This window comes from Tripterygium wilfordii, chromosome 11 (assembly GCF_013401445.1).
Source record: "Tripterygium wilfordii isolate XIE 37 chromosome 11, ASM1340144v1, whole genome shotgun sequence".
Classification (NCBI taxonomy): Eukaryota; Viridiplantae; Streptophyta; class Magnoliopsida; order Celastrales; family Celastraceae; genus Tripterygium; species Tripterygium wilfordii.
Genome location: NC_052242.1, coordinates 12,410,833 through 12,432,381, shown reverse-complemented (window position 1 = coordinate 12,432,381; position 21,549 = coordinate 12,410,833). Strand labels below are relative to the sequence as shown.

Sequence of the window (21,549 nt, the reverse complement as noted above, 5' to 3'; positions counted from 1 at the left end):
ACTTGATTATGAACGTGCCTCCCTTTAATTAGGTGACAATTTGTATGAATCCTAATCTCCATAGAACTTCATGAATTCCTATGCATGTTTAGACCAATAGGATGGCTAGAATGTATTTAGGAATATCCGACCTAGACCAATAAGATGGCTAGTAATCGATTTTAGGGAGATTCGACTTAAGTGCGCTAAAACCGACTTAGGTACGGATTCGTTATGCCCGAATTAGCAAATATGTGTGTGAATTTATGTCATTCCAAGTCATTTCCCAAGGGGGATTCCGAAGCCTTGGTGTTCATCTCATATTTGTTAAATCATCTCATTTGCATTAGTTGCATCCTAATTCTAAGAAAATACCAAAAACACTTTGCTCTTTGCTTGTTTTAGTTTAATTACCAAACCAAACAATCTTGAGTTGAATTTTACTTTTGATTGCATTGTCCATATATACATACAAATATACATTTGGATTAAACATAACACCGTCCCTGTGGATTCGACCCTTGCTTATCATTGTGCTGTAGTCGCTGACTAGTACACTTGCTAGTAAGGTTAATTTAGACCCAACAGCAATCCCTACTGATTTTTCTTTGCCTTCATGGATTCCAAAAATACATTCATTTTGAATCATGAATTCGTTTCATGACATGCATGCTTTCTTTGTGGTCACTTTATGAAGATTAGGGAGATGTCTGGTAAGACACATACATATGCATGCATGTGCTTGTTTTCTAAGATGTTGATAGAGCTTGGGCATGTGAAAAGAATCATGAATTCGATCGTTTCACATGCTTTCTTTGTGGTAAACCTACCACGAATGTTATCATGCTGAATTTGTTTCGACACACTCTTCTTGTTAAACCTAGCTAACAGTGCATTTTGATTCATTCTCCTAGCTCCATGAATATTTAACCATGAGATGCACTAGAGGCCAGAGAAACTACTTACCATCAGCAACGCATACATATTTATCGAAGTCAAAGGCAACTCCTCCAACCCTCAATACAATGAAATGCCAACAAACACCTCTACTACCTCCAACTGATGGGAAGACAATCACTATCCTCAGCATTGATGGAGGTGGAATTAGAGGAATCATACCTGCAGTCATCCTAGCCTTCTTAGAGGATGAGCTTCAGGTATATATATATATATATTCACACTCTACTTTTCATGCATTCATGCTCTCTCCTCTCTAGTTATTGCTTGTTATATAATCATATTAATTTTGTGTGTGTGTGTGTGTGTGCAGAAACTGGACGGTGAGGATGCAAGACTTGCAGACTATTTTGATGTGATATCTGGAACAAGTACTGGTGGTCTAGTGACTGCTATGCTAACTACCCCTGACCCCGTCAAAAAAAACCGCCCTTTGTTTGCTGCTAAGGAAATCAAGAAATTCTATCTTGATAATTCTGCTAAAATCTTCCCCCAAACCGGGTAACTAAGTAACCTTAGACCATCCGCATCAGATACTCTTAACAATCATATATACGTGCAATTCTGAGTAACATATTTGTTTTGTATCAGTGTACCTTTTGGTTGGGTTGGAAAACTGTTTAAAGCTTTAAGAGGTCCCAAATACAACGGAGAAGAACTGCACAAGATTCTCAAGGAAAAATTGGGAGAGACAAAATTGAGCCAGACCTTGACAAATATTGTAATCCCAACTTTTGACATCAAGAGACTTCAACCAACCATCTTCTCTAGCTATAAGGTACTTGATCAACATCTCTATGCTTCATTTAAGTTGAATTTAGAATCTGAATTCTCTCTGCATATATACATGTATTACAAGCATTAATACTACAGTTTGATATTATTATTATATATGTACATAATTAATTACTATTGATCAGGTGAAGAACAACAAAAAGCCATTGAAAGATGCTCTACTCTCTGATATATGCATTGCAACTTCAGCTGCTCCAACTTATCTTCCCGCACATTGGTTTAAAACCGAAGACTCCGATGCAGGGGAGAGGGAATTCAATCTTGTTGACGGTGGTGTTGCTGCTAACAACCCGGTATATATATTTTTATATATATACATATATCTATGTATTCATAAAATTCAATGATATTTACTCACAACTGTTTTGTAGACTTTGGTGGCTATCAATGAAGTAATAGAAGATATCACAAATGGCGATGATGCTGAGTTGCGCCACATAGATTACAGTAGGTTCCTGGTTTTATCATTAGGAACTGGTAAAGCCAAAGAAGGAGGCAAGCATGACGCCAAAGAAGCAGCTGGTTGGGGTGTCTTCAGTTGGTTGACTGCTGGCAATTCAACTCCTTTGATAAACTTTTTCACTGAATCCAGTAGCGACCTCGTTGACTACCACCTTTACACTCTTTTCCAAGCCAATAAACAGAAAAACAAGCATTATTTTCGCATTCAGGTACATATGAACTCTACCTCGTTTTTCGGTCGCCATATTTTTAAACTTCGTGTTGAAAATCCTAACCCTACTCTTACTTCAATGACATTGTCCGTTTTGGATTTATTGATTCTCGTGCATATATCAAGCTCGCACGACTTTGTTTCTCTTTGTGCCGTCTCACTTAACAGTATTTGAGTGCAGAGAAAAGGCCACATTCAAGTGAGAGGGTATGGACTTTCTCTAATAAACCCACACCACTTAGGTTATCAAGCGATGTTGGACAAATCATAACAGATTGTCATGTGAAATATGTACTATATATCCTCCTAAAAGTTAGATCCGATGGGAGAGCTGAATAAGTTAACTAATTATTAGTGGCAATTTAATTTAACACAGGATTACTCTTTAGAAAGAGATGAGGCTTCTGTGGACATTTCAACAAAGAAGAACTTAGAGGCACTTGTACAGATTGGTGAGAAATTGTTAAAGAAACGAGTGTCTAAGGAAAATCTCGAGACTGGTGTCTCTGAACCTGATACTCAAGATACAAACGAAGATGCTCTTAAGATGTACGTACAGAAACATGCATATATTATTAATTAATTTTCATGATTTATCATCAAATCATATATATTATAGTTAACTTTGAGTTTTTGAATATTAATTAATTTTTTTCCTCTTTAACTAATTAATATTAGGTTTGCAAAAGTACTCTCAAGGGAGAAGAAGCTTCGTACGACAAGGTCAACATAAGTGCAAATCGGCCACATCCATATATACATACATGTAGTCTCTATATGCTATATTGCTATGTATAGGAATATATGATTATTTCTACGTATCATATGTTTCTTTTAATTTACTCTTCGCTTAAATAAGGTTTCATGTACCAAAATTTTGTTTGTTCATTAAGCAAAATCGTGAAATCATGTTTTGACACAAAAAAAGTGGTCAATCATGTTGTGTCGCGAGTGAAAGTAACTCCTTGTAATTTCATTTTCAAACTCACCGCGTGCAGTGACACAGTAACACCACTCAGTCAAATAATTTTTCGTCATAACGCTTTGTGTTCAAGCTAGACGTGAAGACACTATCAAATGCACTCAATAACAATAGAATGGACGGTCTCGTCCCAGTCTCAGCTTCATTTTTATAGGAAAAATGCATACGAGGTTCAAATTTCATATACTATAGTGTGACGCACATATGAACAATTATTTTCGAATCAATGTAATCCTCTTCTTACCCAAGCCAACCACCACGGGCTGGCACCTCCATCTTAAAATTGTACGTGAATTTTTTAGAGGGTGACAGTATTGACATTCCTATAATTAGTATTTGCACCCCGAATTTTTTTTGAGACGAGCGTTACAATTTTATTGGTCTAGGTAAACGAGACTCCATAAAATACCATACGGGCTATAGTGAAAAGGTAATTTCATAGTAAACTGTAACATACTGAAATCAACATTTGAGATAAAAATATTCAACATTTTTTTTTTCTTGCTCTCTCTCCCCCAAACGCAAATGTGACAATGATCGGCCCCAGAGACGACGACACGAGCAAGATGTTGCCGGCAGGTGCTCCATTGCCGAATGAGGAGCAGCTTGATTACTCCATCACAGTCGAGTAAGATGCACAACAGCTCTTGATTAAAACCACCTCGATAGTCTCCGCTTTGGAATTATTGAGCGTCCCGATGGCAGCCCCGATCGAGAGAAAGGCTCGTTCCCCGTTTAAATTTATTGATCAGAACACAATCAATCCAATAAATTTGGGCTTTCTAATTCAATATCATAGATGAGCCCATTTGCAGATTGGTGGAATTTCCTAACTTTCTAATTTCCAAAATCACTGGGCCTACTTTTAATACTATATATGAACCATGAAAATAATTCTAAATACTTGTCTACCCACATCCCACAAGACCCAAAACGCACAATACCTTCCGGTTTCAAAGGACAGAAAAGCCGAATTTCCAAAACTACACGGAGTACATTTAAAGTTTTCAAAAAATATTTTCTAACTCAGACCCAAAAAGAAAAACGGAGGAGGTTGATCTTACCTAGATTAGATGTGGTTTAAGTTAATTACCTGAAAAAAAAAAAAAAAACTTGGCAATCGCTTAAAGGTTTTAAGAACAAAGATTTAGTAACAGAAATTGATCCAATATTTGATGTTATATAGGTAATTCTACACCGATATATAGTTGACCGGCCAATTATAATTGCGTCTACTGAAAGCATGTTAAGTCTTACAATGATTGGTAGATCTTCATTTCTGACTTGGAAAAAAATATTATGTATTGTATTTAATTTCTAAGTTAGGGTTAAATTTGTGGCCACGAGCTCAACTTACATTTTCGTCAGATGAGAAATTTTTGTGCGCGTGTGAGTTTGATGACTCATATAGAATGTTCAAGAGAAAAATTCATATGATATCGTTTTCGTTAAAAAAAAAACACATTAGCGCTGACATGAACATCTCTGCGTTTGGCATATCTAACTTAGTCGTGGTAATGACTAAAACAAAGACTAATTAGTCCGATATTGGACACAAAACACATTAGCGCTGACCTGAACATCTCTACGTTTGGCATATCTAATTTATTCGTGGTAATGACTAAAACAGAGACTAATTAGTCCGATATTGGACACAAAACACATGGGCTGCGAAACAATGTTAGAACTAGATTAGATTATCATGGACAGAAACACATGGGCTGCTGCTAAACACAGTAGAGACTGTAAGAAGCCCATGCAATCATGCACGCAACCATAGCTCTTTAAGTACTAAGTTCAGTGGGACCCTGTCTAAGAATTTAAAAGATGAATAAATAATTTCTTAGACTTCTTGTTATAATCCTTTGTGACATAAAATATGGTCTTATTGAAGGGTATTTTGTATGGATTCTGTGTTTTGATTTGTTGTTCGGAATCGTGCAAAGAACATCTATCGATCAGCCTCCTTTCATGACCAAAAAAAAGTTTATTAATATACACGTTTAATTTATTTATTTTATGCTAAGGATGTAATTTTGAAACTTTACTACGAAGCAACATTTAATTTTAATTTGATTTTTAGGTAAAGGGTAAGTTTTGAACTCCAATACTAATGACTAATGAGATACGAAATTTTGTCACCATTTATATATTTTCGTTAATCTAATATTTTAGTTCAAATTACTATTTTTATGTCATGTGGAAATGGTAGGTATTATGTCATTATCGTACACATAATATACCCACAGATATTGACATATAGAGAGGTAGCTATCCACACACATACATCTTCTACAATCATAGAAAATAGGAATGCGACTCGTTTTATTATTCAATAAAATTGTGTTACACGCTAAATTTTAGTATAATTTACTCTGACGCCATGTGAGAAACTTTTATACACGTGGACCTGACCCCGATTTTAGAGCCATGACATATTGGATGTCCAAATGGCAAATTTGTACGATATCGTTTTCGGTTACAAAAGAAAACTCGTTTTATTATTATCTTTTTAAGCAAAATATAAATTCCTATACATTATTCATTCTCACGCAACATGGAGGCCAACAAAATCCTATGCCTCCATGTTGTCCACAACAAAACTATACCAAAACACAAAATCTCAATACAGTCACATCAGCAAAACACATCTCCCAATACAACCACATCAGCAAAATACATATTCCAATATAGTCACATCAACAAAACACAAAATCTCATACATTTTTGTTGGCTCAGCAAAAATAACACCATTGAAAGTGCTCTTATTAATATACAAGTTTGATTTATTTATTTTATGCTAAGGAAGTAATTTTGAAACTTTACTACGAAGCAACATTTAATTTTAATTTGATTTTTAGGTAAAGGGTAAGTTTGGAACTCCAATACTAATGACTAATGAGATACTAAATTTTGTCACCATTTATATATTTTCGTTAATCTAATATTTTAGTTCAAATTACTATTTTTATGTCATGTGGAAATGGTAGGTATTATGTCATTATCGTACACATAATATACACACACATATTGACATATAGAGAGGTAGCTATCCACACACATACATTTTCTACAATCATAGGACTCGTTTTGTAATTCAATAACATTGTGTTATACACTAAATTTTTGTCCAATTTACTCCGATGACATGTGAGAAACTTCTGTACACATGAACCTAACCCCGATTTTATACTCATGACATATTGAATGTTCAAATGACAAATTTATATGATGTCGTTTTCGGTTACAAAAGAAAACTCGTTTTATTATTATCTTTTTAACATAGAAAGCAACTTAAAACCACTCATGTGCTACAAAAGGGCAACTGATATTATACAAATATTCAGTACTACGCGGATTACGTAGTAGGTGATGGGTTCTTATGGGATAGTTTTATTGCTCAAGATTTTTCCCTCCATCACAAGAGAATTTTTTTTTTTTTAATGAACGCAACACATATTAATAAGAGGTAGGCAGAGTCAATCGCTATCTACTAGTCAGTAGTGCACAATTTTTCCTCTCATGGTTCCAATTTTTAGAATTCATGGACCAAATTAAATAGTGATCATCTTGAATATACTTATCCTTACCAATGAAATTCTCAATAAAAAAAATATGTAAATTGTTCTCACGAGAGAATATATAAGACATAAGTGACAGAGATCCTAGTAAATGGGATCGCAGTCATCCCAATAACAGATGTATCACTCTCTAGTTCAATACATACAACTTTTACCTAATTATATAGTTATTGTTACGGTTTTTAATTTCATAGGTAGAAATTAGTTTTCCACGCACGCGTTATGTGGAATGGAAAATTGGCAATCCATGTAGATTTTGCTTTGCTTCATTGACTCCAAACATTCATTTATTTCAAATCATGACTTTGTCTCACATGCTTTCTTAATCGGAAACATTTTTTTTATGTCAATAGAAGAAGTGGGTTTTACTAATGCTTGCGATTGATTCATTCGTTGAGGACATCCTTTTAATGTACTTATGTTGATTGGGATCATATATTGACATGCTAATTCTATAATTATGAGAGAGATAGGGTATCTTCTAATCAAACCTAACATTCCAACACATATATGTATGTGTGTATATATATATATGTGGAGATCCGTGGAGACTCTCACTGTGGTGGAGAGATAAGAATGAGCTTATATTATATTCAAGGCAGCCATTGAAGAGAGAATAGAAGGAATTGGTCAAAATTGCACGGGTAAAATCTGAAAAAAAAATATATATTTCTGTTACAAGTTGTTGAAAATTCAAATTTTAGAGGGAGACCCAAATTTCTATATAAACCCCATCAACTCCCATGTCTAGTACCATCAACACACACATACGATTGAGCAACAACAAGAAACAAACATACTTTCTCTTTTAGATATCTTTACTTATCAAAATCAATGGCAACTCCTCTAACCCTCAAAACTGGAGACATCAATGCTCAGGCAGTTGAGATCATTAAATCACCCCTTCAGGCTCCAACTTATGGAGACATCATCACTGTCCTCAGCATTGATGGAGGTGGAATTAGAGGAATCATACCAGGAATCATCCTAGCCTTCTTGGAGTCTGAGCTTCAGGTATATATGATTCATTTTAATGCATGCACGCATTAAAATGATCATCATATATGTGTTTGTGCTTGTGTTTGATTGTTATATTTCATATTGTTTGTGTGTGTGTTTGCAGAGACTGGATGGTGAGGATGCAAGACTTGCAGACTATTTTGACGTGATATCTGGAACAAGTACCGGTGGCCTTGTGACAGCGATGCTAACGGCCCCCAATGAGAATAATCGCCCTTTGTTTGCTGCTAAGGATATCAAGGATTTCTATCTTGATCACTGCCCCAAAATCTTCCCCCAAGATGGGTAAGTAAATTTAACGATACATATACCTATACAGGAGAACATATGGTCTACTGCGAGGGTCAGTAATTATATCTATGTATGCATTAGACACCAATGATATGTGTATTTCAATGATATCTAACTATTTATATGTATACATATCTCTTTTTTTCATCAGTGTACCGTTTGGTTCTGCTGGAAAACTGGTCAAATCTCTGTCCGGACCGAAATACGACGGCAAGTATCTGCACAAGCTTGTCAAGGAAAAATTAGGAGACATAAAATTGCACCAAACTTTGACAAATGTTGTTATTCCGACTTTTGACATCAAGAGACTGCAACCAACCATCTTCTCCAGCTACATGGTACTTGATCAACATCTCTATCGCAACATCATGGCTCTGTTTAAATTAAGCTTGAGTTTTTTAAATATTTTATGTACATGAATATTTAGGTGAAGAACAACTCCAACCCATTGAAAGACGCTTGTCTCTCGGACATATGCATCGCAACTTCAGCTGCTCCAACTTATCTTCCCTCGTATTATTTCAAAACCCAGGACTCCAATGGAGGGGAGAGGGAATACAATCTTGTTGATGGTGGTGTCGCTGCTAACAATCCGGTACATATGAATAAATTTCATTATGTCTTAAGCGATTGGAATTGATTCTAATTTTGTTTGGTTATTTTCGCAGGCTTTGATTGCGATCAGCGAAGTAACAAAGGAAATCACAAGAGGCAATACTGACTTGAGCCACATAAAGCCAGTAGATTATGGTAGGTTCCTGGTTATATCATTAGGAACTGGTGGAGCCAAGAATGAAGAGAAGTATGATGCAGAAGAAGCAGCTGGTTGGGGTGTCTTAAGTTGGTTGACTGCTGATAATTCAACTCCTTTAATCAATATTTTCAGTGAAGCCAGTAGCGATCTCGTTGACTACCACATTTCGACCATTTTCCAAGCCCTTCACCACCATGAGAATTATCTTCGCATTCAGGTATACATATTTATTTCATCATCCAGCAATGGATAGTGGCGGATCTAGAAATTCTAGTCCTTGGGGCCCGTACTAGGGGCATGGTTCATTAGGGTTTTTAAATAGTTTCACCGAGGAGACGGGCTCTAGTGAAATAATACTGAATCCGCCAATGGCAGAGCAGGAGTTGGTTAGGATGAATTTTTTTTCAGTTCAACACAGTTAATTACCGCGCCCTTTCTGACAAGACTAATTGTTAATGGTTGAATTTAATTAAATTTATTTAATTCAGGATGATACTTTAAAAGGAGATGAGTCTTCTGTGGATGTTGCAACAGATAAGAACTTGGAGGCACTTGTACAAGTTGGTGAGAAATTGTTGAAGAAACCAGTGTCTAGGGTTAATCTTGAGACTGGTATCTCTGAACCTGCAACTCAGGTTACAAACGAAGAGGCTCTTAAGAAGTACGTACCAGTAATTCTCATGATTAATTGATCGAATCTTAATTATATATTCTAATTAACTTTGAGTTTTAATCATATATATATATGTTAATTAATATTTCCCTCTTTAATTGATTAATAGGTTGGCAAAATTACTCTCAAGAGAGAAGCAGCTTCGTGAGATAAGGTCACCCAAAGTCAACGCTGCTAGATCCAAGTGAAACCACAACATCCATACATCCAACGAATGTAGTTGGTTTTACGTATTATGTTTGGTTTGATGTACTTTTGTCTTAAATTTCCTTTCATTTGTATTCATTCAATAAAATCAATAAATGCTTTCTCCTGAGGCTCTCAGTTTTTTGGGAATTATTGTGAGGAATCACAATAAGGAAGAAAAACAAAAAGATCTACACAGAACAATATATAAGGAGATATCAATTATTGGATTAGAATTATCAAGAAAAAATTATGGTCAGCAATTCAAAGTGTGTGTGTATATTTGACATTCTGTCCATATCGTATTCTAAAAAAGATGATAATTGGATGGGCTTAATTAGTGTATATTTATTAAAAATTTACATGACAGTGATTAAACATCCATTAAATTATGATAAAAAAAAAAAGTGGGTCCGTAAACCATGCCATGCATAATCCATGACTCATAACTAGCCTAAAAACTATTTTTTAAAGGAGTAGTTATTGTGAAGAGTTGTAGTTCCATATCAGATTAGCAGAATCCAACTGGGTAGTCTATAACCAAAAGTTCAATGATCCTCTTAAACGTCTGATGCGTTTACGCATTTTCTAGGTCTAAGTACTTGGAAAACGTCCTAAGAGAATAAACACGTGTGAGATTGTGGCTCAAAGCAAATAATATTATTTGATATGTTTGGCTGGATTTTCTGACGATGGTCCCTGAAAACAGTTTTGTCACCTTCAAAATTTGTCTATCTGTAGGTAGCTTCATGTATCTTACATGTGCATGGCGGAACTACCCAAGCCCAAGGAACCACACTAGCATTGACTTTTATCTTAATATTGACAAGTGATATATATAGAATCGAAGAAAATTTTTGGGGCACAAAGTTCCGCCATCCTAATATCCGATGTTGGTTCTGCCAGTAACCATGTGTATATATTATATGCAGCATATATATGACGATGACACATTGGACAAGTATTCTTTCAACATTAATTTTCAATTAGTAATTCGGCTCTCGATGGCCGGTTAGACTGAAAATTCGGCTGTTTTTGACTTGGAGAATGATAAAAACGTTTATTTTGATCCCTCCCCCTCTATTGTTTTATCTTCAGTACGTCATCATCTAAAATATCAAATTACGTGCATGTTCCACATTCATTGGATTTGAAAACTGCCTGAAAATAAAACCTATAAGTATACTTTAATTAAGAATGAAGACCCAGTTCAACTAACACCACGATTTTTTTTTTCTTGTCAATATGGATTAGAAAAACGTGATGCATTTGATTTGGTCGGTGAAAGAATTTTCAAAACACATGCCAACCATGTTTATGGCATTCTGGTCGATACATTTTTGAAGCACATATTCAATATGGTCTGACATATAACAATTGTCATTAATATTCGAACTAAAAATATTGGTCGGGAGTTATGCATGGAAATCCATAAACATTAATTTTTAATGCATATCAATAATTGATACATATTAATGAGTGTTCTTAGGGCGGATAAAAAAAAGTGTATTGGAACTTGAAAAGAATATGTATTTTAAGTTTTTAAAAAAATAGGTGATAAGAGTCATAATCACATGTGTCATATTGTGATATGTTGTAGTCAATCCTTAATAAGTATTCTTAATTAGGGCACTTGTTAAAACTACGTAAAAATAAATCAGTACAAACTATGAGAGTATATGTATATCCCAAGATCATAGTCCATAAAAAGAACACAAACTAAAGAAACCAAATATTACACATCAGGAAGAGAATATGAACATCTCATGAGTTGAAGTACTCACACATGAGAATGAGATGTCCAATCCAGATAATGAATTGTCCAAATCTCATATAGCTTACTCATCTGTGAAACGTATAGCATGTGAGGCTACTTGGAGAGATAAGGAAGTTGGAGTGATAAGGCAGAGTATTATCCCTCACATGCTTACAAATCTAAGTGATAAATCAGGTACAAGTTCATCTCTCTCAACAACAAAGTGATAGACTCAATCTCAATCAAAGAATATCTTGCTGATAGGCTCTACTGGTCGTATACCTCAACAGTCTCTCAACAAATTGATATGCTCTTATCATTGGTTACTGAATCAACAGTCAAGCTCAACAATGGATGAGGAATGGATCTGTTCTGTTTACTTTCATACTTAGCTATTTAGCTTCAATGCAATAGAGTTTATATAAATAAATTGTAATAGCTCCATGGTAATTAATCTTCGTAGCATTAATAAAAAAGTCTTCCTATCTGTTCATGTCTTAACTTCACTAAGTTACAGTTCTTCATTTCTTCTCTCACATGACTCACAACATAATCTCCATAACATTCAAAAACAAGTGACCCGAGCCCTCTCATGACGTGATAAAATGAAAAGTCAACATTTAAATGTCAACAAGCAATGAACATGGCATAATTATACATATATGGGCGAATTTTCGAAAACAATCTCTCCATATATTTTGTGAGAATAGGCACCAAATTTTCTCCACTTGATGGTGCATGGCTTATAAAGTGAGGTAAGGGAATTCTTGTATTGTGGACTAGAATTTTGGCATCAAGTATCTAGTTAAAATGTAACTTTAGTTTGTTGTTGCAATGCCGTTTATACAATTTTGTTTAGGCATAGTGTGGAGAAGGAAATTAATTGAAATACCCTTTTGTCCATGTGAAATGGAAAATTGGCAATCCATGCAGATTTTGCTTTGCTTCATTGACTCCAAACATTCATTTATTTTGAATCATGACTTTGTCTCACATGCTTTCTTTATCGGAAACATTTTTTTTTATGTTAATAGAAGAAGTGGGTTTTATATACACATATATATATATATATGTGGAGATCCGTGGAGGCTGTCACTGTAGTGCAGAGATAAGAATGAGCTTATACTATATTCAAGGCAGTCATTGAAGAGAGAATAGAAGGAATTGGTCAAAATTGCACGGGTAAAATCTGAAAAAAAATAAAATATATATATATATGTATTTCTGTTACAAGTTGTTGAAAATTCAAATTTTAGAGGGAGACCCAAATTTCTATATAAACCCCCTTCAACTCCCATATCTAGTACCATCAACACACACATACGATTGAGCAACAACAAGAAACAAAACAGACTTTCTCTTTTAGATATCTTTACTTATCAAAATCAATGGCAACTCCTCTAACCATCAAAACAGTTGAGATCATTAAATCACCCCTTCAGGCTCCAACTTATGGAGACATCATCACTGTCCTCAGCATTGATGGAGGTGGAATTAGAGGAATCATACCAGGAGTCATCCTAGCCTTCTTGGAGTCTGAGCTTCAGGTATATATGATTCATTTTAATGCATGCACGCATTAAAATGATCATCATATATGTGTTTGTGCTTGTGTTTGATTGTTATATTTCATATTGTTTGTGTGTGTGTTTGCAGAGACTGGATGGTGAGGATGCAAGACTTGCAGACTATTTTGACGTGATATCTGGAACAAGTACCGGTGGCCTTGTGACAGCGATGCTAACGGCCCCCAATGAGAATAATCGCCCTTTGTTTGCTGCTAAGGATATCAAGGATTTCTATCTTGATCACTGCCCCAAAATCTTCCCCCAAGATGGGTAAGTAAATTTAACGATACATATATCCATACAGGCGAACATATGGTCTAGTGCAAGGGTCTTGTGTACGAATTTTTTTTAGTAATTATATATCTATGTATGCATTGGACATCAATGATATGTGTATTTCAATGATATCTAACTATTTATATGTATACATATCTCTTCTTCTTTTTTCATCAGTGTACCGTTTGGTTCTGCTGGAAAACTGGTCAAATCTCTGTCAGGACCGAAATACGACGGCAAGTATCTGCACAAGCTTGTCAAGGAAAAATTAGGAGATATAAAATTGCACCAAACCTTGACAAATGTTGTTATTCCGACTTTTGACATCAAGAGACTGCAACCAACCATCTTCTCCAGCTACATGGTACTTGATCAACATCTCTATCGCAACATTGTGGCTCTGTTTAAATTAAGCTTAAGTTTTTTAAATATTTTATGTACATGAATATTTAGGTGAAGAACAACTCCAACCCATTGAAGGACGCTTGTCTCTCGGACATATGCATCGCAACTTCAGCTGCTCCAACTTATCTTCCCTCGTATTATTTCAAAACCCAGGACTCCAATGGAGGGGAGAGGGAATACAATCTTGTTGATGGTGGTGTCGCTGCTAACAATCCGGTACATATGAATAAATTTCATTATTGTCTTAAGCGATTGGAATTAATTCTAATTTTGTTTGGTTATTTTCGCAGGCTTTGGTTGCGATCAGTGAAGTAACAAAGGAAATCACAAGAGGCAATACTGACTTGAGCCACATAAAGCCAGTAGATTATGGTAGGTTCCTGGTTATATCATTAGGAACTGGTGGAGCCAAGAATGAAGAGAAGTATGATGCAGAAGAAGCAGCTGGTTGGGGTGTCTTAAGTTGGTTGACTGCTGATAATTCAACTCCTTTAATCAATATTTTCAGTGAAGCCAGTAGCGATCTCGTTGACTACCACATTTCGACCATTTTCCAAGCCCTTCACCACCATGAAAATTATCTTCGCATTCAGGTATACATATTTATTTCATCATCCAGCAATGGATAGTGGCGGATCTAGAAATTCTAGTCCTTGGGGCCCGTACTAGGGGCATGGTTCATTAGGGTTTTTAAATAGTTTCACCGAGGAGACGGGCTCTAGTGAAATAATACTGAATCCGCCAATGGCAAAGGAGGAGTTGGTTAGGATGAATTTTTTTTCAGTTCAACACAGTTAATTACCGCGCCCTTTCTGACAAGACTAATTGTTAATGGTTGAATTTAATTAAATTTATTTAATTCAGGATGATACTTTAAAAGGAGATGAGTCTTCAGTGGACGTTGCAACAGATAAGAACTTGGAGGCACTTGTACAAGTTGGTGAGAAATTGTTGAAGAAACCAGTGTCTAGGGTTAATCTTGAGACTGGTATCTCTGAACCTGCAACTCAGGTTACAAACGAAGAGGCTCTTAAGAAGTACGTACCATTAATTCTCATGATTAATTGATCGAATCTTAATTATATATTCTAATTAACTTTGAGTTTTAATCATATATATATATATGTTAATTAATATTTCCTTCTTTAATTGATTAATAGGTTGGCAAAATTACTCTCAAGAGAGAAGCAGCTTCGTGAGATAAGGTCACCCAAAGTCAACGCTGCTAGATCCAAGTGAAACCACAACATCCATGCATCCAACGAATGTAGTTGGTTTTGCGTATTATGTTTGATGTACTTTTCGCTTGAATTCCCTTTCATTTGTATTCAGTCAATAAAATCAATAAATGCTTTCTCCTGAGGCTCTCAGTTTTTTGGGAATTATTGTGAGGAATCACAATAAGGAAGGAAAAAAAAGGATATACACAGAACAATATATAAGGAGCTATCAATTATTGGATTAGAATTATCAAGAAAAAGTTATGGTCAGCAATTCAAAGTGCATATATATATATATTATAATATGTTGCTTTCTTTCAATATTATTTTCTTGAAGGAATATATATATATATATATACAGGAATTCTCCTATGTGGACCAAAAAGTGTGGACCAAGTTTGTGGACCAAAATCCAATGGTTGTAATCAATCACAACATAAGTGGGGGCCACACATTTATTATGGGGCCCATCACATCTATGGTTGAAAAACAAGTCCACAAACTTGGTCCACACTTTTGATCTACATAGGAGAATTTCTGTATATATATATATAGACACACACATGAAACAAGTTGTTTCTTTTTGTCCTACTTAAAGAGAAGAATCCACGAAATACTAACAAGTATATGCAAACAAGTTTGTACATTTTTGTTATAAAATATATGGGCGATTGATATTTGACATTCTGTCCATATCGTATTCTAAAAAGATGATAATTGGATGGGTAATTAGTGTATATTTATTAAAAATTTACATGACAGTGATTAAACATCCATTAAATTACGATAAAAAAAATAAGTGGGTCCGTAAACCCTGCCATGCATAATCCATGACTCGTAACTAGCCTAAAAACTATTTTTTAAAGGAGTGGTTGTTGTGAAGAGTTGTAGTTCCATATCGGATTAGCATAATCCAATTGGGTAGTCTATAACCAAAAGTTCAACGATCCTCTTAAACGTCTCATGCATTTACACATTTTTTAGGTCTAAATACTCAGAAAAAAACAACCTAAAGAAAATAAATACGTGCGGGACTATGGCTCAAAAGCAAATAATATTATTTGATATGTTTGGCTAGATTTTCTAATGATTTTGTCTGTCTGTAGGTAGCTTCATGTACCATATGCATGGGCGGAACCACCCATGCCCAAGGAATCACACTAGCATTGACTTTTATCTTAATATTGGTATGCGATATATATAGAACCCAAAAACAATTTTGGGGGCACAAAGTTCCGCCCTCCTAATATCCTATATTGGTTCCGCCCCTAACCATGTGTATATATTATATGCAGCATATATATGACGATGACACATTGGACAAGTATTCTTTCAACATTAATTTTCACCTATTAATTTGGCTCTCGATGGTCGGTTAGACTGAAAATTCGGCTGTTTTTGACTTGGAGAATGATAAAAACGTTTATTCCCCTCTATTGTTTTATCTTCATCAGTACGTCATCATCTAAAATATCAAATTACATGCATGTTCCACATTCATTGGATTTGAAAACTGCCTGGAAATAAAACGCATCAGTATACTTTAAATACAACCTTAGATTTAGATGTTTTACCCATTAGTGAATATGCTGTAATATTTATCCGACAATTACCATGTGAGAAAATGTATGAATGAAGACCCAGTTCAACTAACACAATTTTTTTTTTTTTGTCAATATGGATTAGAAAAACGTGATGCATTTGATTTGGTCGGAGAAAGAATTTTCAAAACACATGCCAACCATGTTTATGGCATTCTGGTCTATACAGTTTTGAAGCACATATTCAATATGGTCTGACATATAACAATTGTCATTAATAACATTAATTTTTAATGCATATCAATAATTGATTCCAAGACGAGGAAAAAAGACCCTTGTTATTACCACTACCTAAACTAAAGAAGGGGTGCCATGAAAACGGTCACGTCTTAAAGATAATTTTTATTTATTTTTTGATAAGTGAGTATCACATCGAAAATATTAATGAGTCACCTTAGGACGGATTAAAAAAAATGTATTGGAACCTGTAAAAAAATATGTATTTTAAGTTTTAAAAAAATAAATGATAGAGTCTTAATCACACGTGTCATATTGTGATATGTTGTAGTCAATCTTTAATAAGTGTTCTTAATTAGGGCACTCGTTAAAACTATGTAAAAAAAAATAGTACAAATTATCAGGGTATATGCAAGGTTTTGAAAACCAGACCGGTCCGACCGGTGACCGGCCACTTGTCCGGTCCGGTTGAGGTGCCAGAACCGGTAATTTGAGAACCGGGATGTTTTCGGTTGAACCCGTCAGAACCGGGCCGGTTTTGACCGGTTCGGTTAATTTGTTAAAGTTAATAAAATATTTTTAAATTTTGTTATTTGTATGGTTTGAACTCATGACCTTTTGTTCATCAAAAAGAGTTTTAACCACTAGGCTATGAGACTATCTTTGTTTAAAATGATACTTTATTTGAATATATTGTATTTTTATGAAGTTTTCTTATATATTATATGCATAAAATATAAATATATATATATAAATAATTCGTTACGTTAAAACCGATTCGAACCCGGTTTGAACCCCGGTTGAACCTTTGAACCGTAAACCGAAGACTTTTCCGATTTGATGACCGATCCGGTTTTAAAAACCTTGGGTATATGTATATCCCAAGATCATAGTCCATAAAAAGAACACAAACTAAAGAAACCAAAAATTACACATCAAGAAGAAAATATGAAGATGTCATGAGTTGAAGTATTCACATGACTCACAACATACTCTCCATACCATTCAAAAACAAGTGACCCAAGCCCTCTCATGACGTGATAAAACGAAAAGTCAACATTTAAATGTCAACAAGCAAAGAACATGGCATAATTATGCGTATATGGACGAATTTTCGAAAACAGTCTCTCCATATATTTTGTGAGAATAAAGTTTGCGTACATCTTGCATGTTTCCTATCCCGTCAACTGCGGAAGTCCTGTGCAAGAAAGTTTATCATGTGTATGTCAATGATGTGTAACTATTTATATGTATATCATGGCTATATTTAAATTAAACTTAATTAGAATACAAATTCTTTGCACATATATATATTTTTGATAAAGAGTTAATATTTTACATACATGAATATTTAGGTGAAGAACAACTCAAACCCATTGAAAGACTCTAGTCTCTTGGACATATGCATCACAACTTCAGCTGCTCCAACTTATCTTCCCGCGTTTTATTTCAAAATTGAGGACTCCAACCGATGGGAATGGGAATACAATCTTGTTGACTACCACATTTCCACCATTTTCCAAACACTTTACCACCAAGAAAATTATCTTCACATTCAGTATAAATATTTACTCAATCGTCCAGCAGTGGACAGTGGAGGATCCAGAAATTTCAATCATTGAGGGCTTGATATATTGGCACATTGGGGGCCAGTACCGGGGGCCTGGTACATTGGCTTAATTCCGCTAGGGAGTTGGGCCCCCAGTGCAAATATTCCTCTTCGATTTAACCTTCTCCCATATGACCTCCTTCCCCTTAGGGGTGTAAAAGGGCCGGGCCGAGCCGGGCTTTTGAGTGCTCAGGCTCGGCCCTTAACTTTTGAGCCGGGTCCGGGCTCGGGCCAGGCTTAATAACAAGCCCAAAACCTGAGCCCTAGCCCGGCTCTATTAAAAGCCCCAGGGCTGGAGCTCGGCTCGCGAGCCCACATCCAACAGTTTACACTAAATGCAATAAAAGTCGTACCACTATTTGGAGAAGGGGATCTGGGCCTTGCATTTATAGAAAAATTATGAATTCAAAATTGTTATCTTCTGATGTGGGACTAAATAAACTACACTACACACTCACATATAAACACACACGCATACATATAAACACAAGGCACATATAAACACACACTACAGTCACTGACGCAAGCATATATATATATAAACGACACACATGCATATATAAACACACACACATACATATATAACTACATACAGCGTATACATATATATAGATACACACATAAACACACACGCATACATATATAACCACATGCACACACTTATATACATAATTTTGAATAAACACACACGCGCATATATACATACATACATACATATATATATATATAAACATATATATAATTTATAAATATTATTTATATAAAAAAGCCCTAGAGCTTATGAGCCGAGCTTCTCAAAGCCCTAGCTCGGCTCTAAATCTTAAACGAACCCTAAAGTCAAGCCCTAGCTCGGCCCTAGCCCTTAAAAAAACGAGCTCGAGCCGAGCTCTTATCGGGCCGCCCTCGAGCGGCCCACGAATAGCCCTGTTCGCTTACACCCCTGCTTCCCCTTAGCTTTCATGGCCTCCTTTAGTCTCTTACCAATGGGACCTTGTCCTTTTTTTCTTTTTGATATTTCTGAGAAAATTTTATTGATGAAGAAATGTAAGACATTTACAAAGGACTAAAATTAAGGAGACTCAGCAGAAAGACAGAACCTTTGCAAACAAAAATCTCCAAGGCCAAAAGAACTAAACCCATAAGAGATTTCAAATTTCAAACCCGAAAAATTGTGCCTAATTCATTAGACAAACAGAGCAAAGCCACATTACATTTTCAGCCAAGAAAAAATAGAGACAAAACCAGGACCTCGGATGTCCTCGAGCCAAATACAAAAACCTGGGCAAATACCCTACCCAACATCATTGTGAAACCAGGAAGTACAAAAACCTCTGGGTTTGACAGACTTTTTAAATCCAGCTATAGAACGAGCTCTAATAGGCAATCACCCGACTTTAGAGAAAATAAACTGAGCTTGAGGACTCGGATTGGCCAGATTAACCAAAAGACAGAACGAGCTGCACTTTGATTAAGGATTCCCTACATTGGCGTAGGCCTTGATGGATCGTACTTAACACAAGAGGGGGGGTGAATTGTGTCCCCAAATTTCAATAGGAATCTGTTTTTATAATTTAAAAGGAAATCAATGTCAATTAACAATTAGCACACAAATTTGAACTCTAATGATTATCCTAATCAATATTCATTTCAATGCAAGATGTGATACAATATGGTGAATGATCAATTATCAAATAATCAAGGAATTGCAAAAAAAGATTTTTTTTCAAATAACACACTACGCACAGATTTTACAACTCAAATTTCACCTAGCAAATCAAGTCAGAATTCAATGAAATTTGGTATGCAGTATCACAACACCCTAATGAATACTATATCAAAAATTCAGATTAAAATTCAAAGTTTAGCTATGTGAACAGTGCACGGACAGACTAGTCGTTCAGAAAATTTTGCAATCAAAACACTTAATCAATCAACAAGCAAGCAATGCAATCAAGAAAGTCCACACAGCAATTTATAGTAGTTCGGAGACTCTTCTCCTACATCTACTACCTAGGTTCACCAACCTAGGATTTTCCAACCTCCACTAAGGATGTGGTTTTCTCAAGAGCTCCACAAAACTCACAAGGGTTTTTAGGTCACCCTTAAAACTGAAGATTTCAAGACAATCTTCAAACTTTACAACCAAGGGTTTCAAGCACTCCCTTAAACTCAACCTCAACAAGGTTTTTGCCCAATGAAGGGACTTTTACAAGTGTTCGGTATAAATGGTTCACTCAAGGTTTGCACTAAGCAAATGGGGTTGAGGAACACTCAAGAATCACAATATCACCTCACGGGTTGGATAGAAAATGAAGAATAATGAGGATTTTCGAATCTGAAAATAAGAAGCCAAATGAGAAGCACTCCCTCTTTGCAAAAGCAAAATAGTGAGGAAGCCTTTAGAGTGGCTTGGGTAGAAGCTTGGATTCAATGGCACAAACTAGCTTGAAAGCTTTGAGAGCAAGAATTTCTTCAATGTAATTTTGGCTTCTCCAAGTTGGAATGAGGAAGAACCCCTCTTTATAATTTACCAAGCTCTTGTGATTTCCACCATTGGATCTTTTTCCATCTTCATATCTCGACCTTCAATTACATGTGCAAATCTTGGCCATTGAATGAATAGATCATTAAATCTCAACCTTGCAATATGTAGCCGTTGCACTTGCATTATTTTCCAAGTCTAGCTTTGCAAGATTTGAGTTGTCATGTGCACTTGCAGCCATCTTTGACCATTTGATTAAACTTGCACCAAATCTTGACCTTGGTATCTCCAACAATTTTGTCATCTTTGACCATTTGATCAAACTTGCACCAAATCTTGGCATTGGTATCTCCAACAATTTCCTTTTAAATATGTAGCAACTTGCAGCCATCTTTGACTCCAAAAATCAAGTAAGATCTTCTTTTAAGTCAAAAATTGCAAGCAAGAATGTTGTCTTATGCACTACCATTGGATTCACCTTTAAATGATCATCTTAACCCTTCAAGTCTTGTTGTAATATGATCCATTCATAATTCAAAACAATTCAATCTCGGCCATAGATTA

General features: G+C 35.4%; 2 protein-coding genes across 3 annotated transcripts; both read left to right on the top strand.

Moving 5' to 3' along the window:
* Nucleotides 1–499: 499 nt before the first annotated feature.
* Nucleotides 500–3,240, top strand: LOC120009873 (patatin-like protein 2). Its single transcript, XM_038860603.1, has 7 exons — nucleotides 500–1,136; nucleotides 1,250–1,437; nucleotides 1,528–1,714; nucleotides 1,857–2,024; nucleotides 2,103–2,402; nucleotides 2,781–2,953; nucleotides 3,083–3,240. The coding sequence occupies exons 1-7, from the start codon at nucleotides 912–914 to the stop codon at nucleotides 3,135–3,137; spliced, it is 1,296 nt and encodes a 431-aa protein (XP_038716531.1). The 5' UTR covers nucleotides 500–911; the 3' UTR covers nucleotides 3,138–3,240.
* Nucleotides 3,241–7,570: 4,330 nt separating this feature from the next.
* Nucleotides 7,571–15,278, top strand: LOC120008438 (patatin-like protein 2). 2 transcript variants are annotated; one of them, XM_038858757.1, is made up of 8 exons: nucleotides 7,599–7,855; nucleotides 13,069–13,194; nucleotides 13,304–13,485; nucleotides 13,669–13,855; nucleotides 13,945–14,112; nucleotides 14,187–14,489; nucleotides 14,761–14,933; nucleotides 15,057–15,278. In XM_038858757.1, exons 1-8 carry the CDS (start codon nucleotides 7,802–7,804, stop codon nucleotides 15,133–15,135), a joined length of 1,272 nt encoding a protein of 423 aa, XP_038714685.1. In that variant the 5' UTR covers nucleotides 7,599–7,801; the 3' UTR covers nucleotides 15,136–15,278. The 2 variants fall into 2 exon arrangements, with proteins under 2 accessions (XP_038714686.1, XP_038714685.1); XM_038858758.1 differs by lacking the exons at nucleotides 13,069–13,194; nucleotides 13,304–13,485; nucleotides 13,669–13,855; ... (2 more) ...; nucleotides 14,761–14,933; nucleotides 15,057–15,278 and adding exons at nucleotides 8,091–8,272; nucleotides 8,430–8,616; nucleotides 8,706–8,873; ... (1 more) ...; nucleotides 9,521–9,693; nucleotides 9,815–10,124 and having other exon boundaries at nucleotides 7,571–7,981.
* Nucleotides 15,279–21,549: the final 6,271 nt, after the last annotated feature.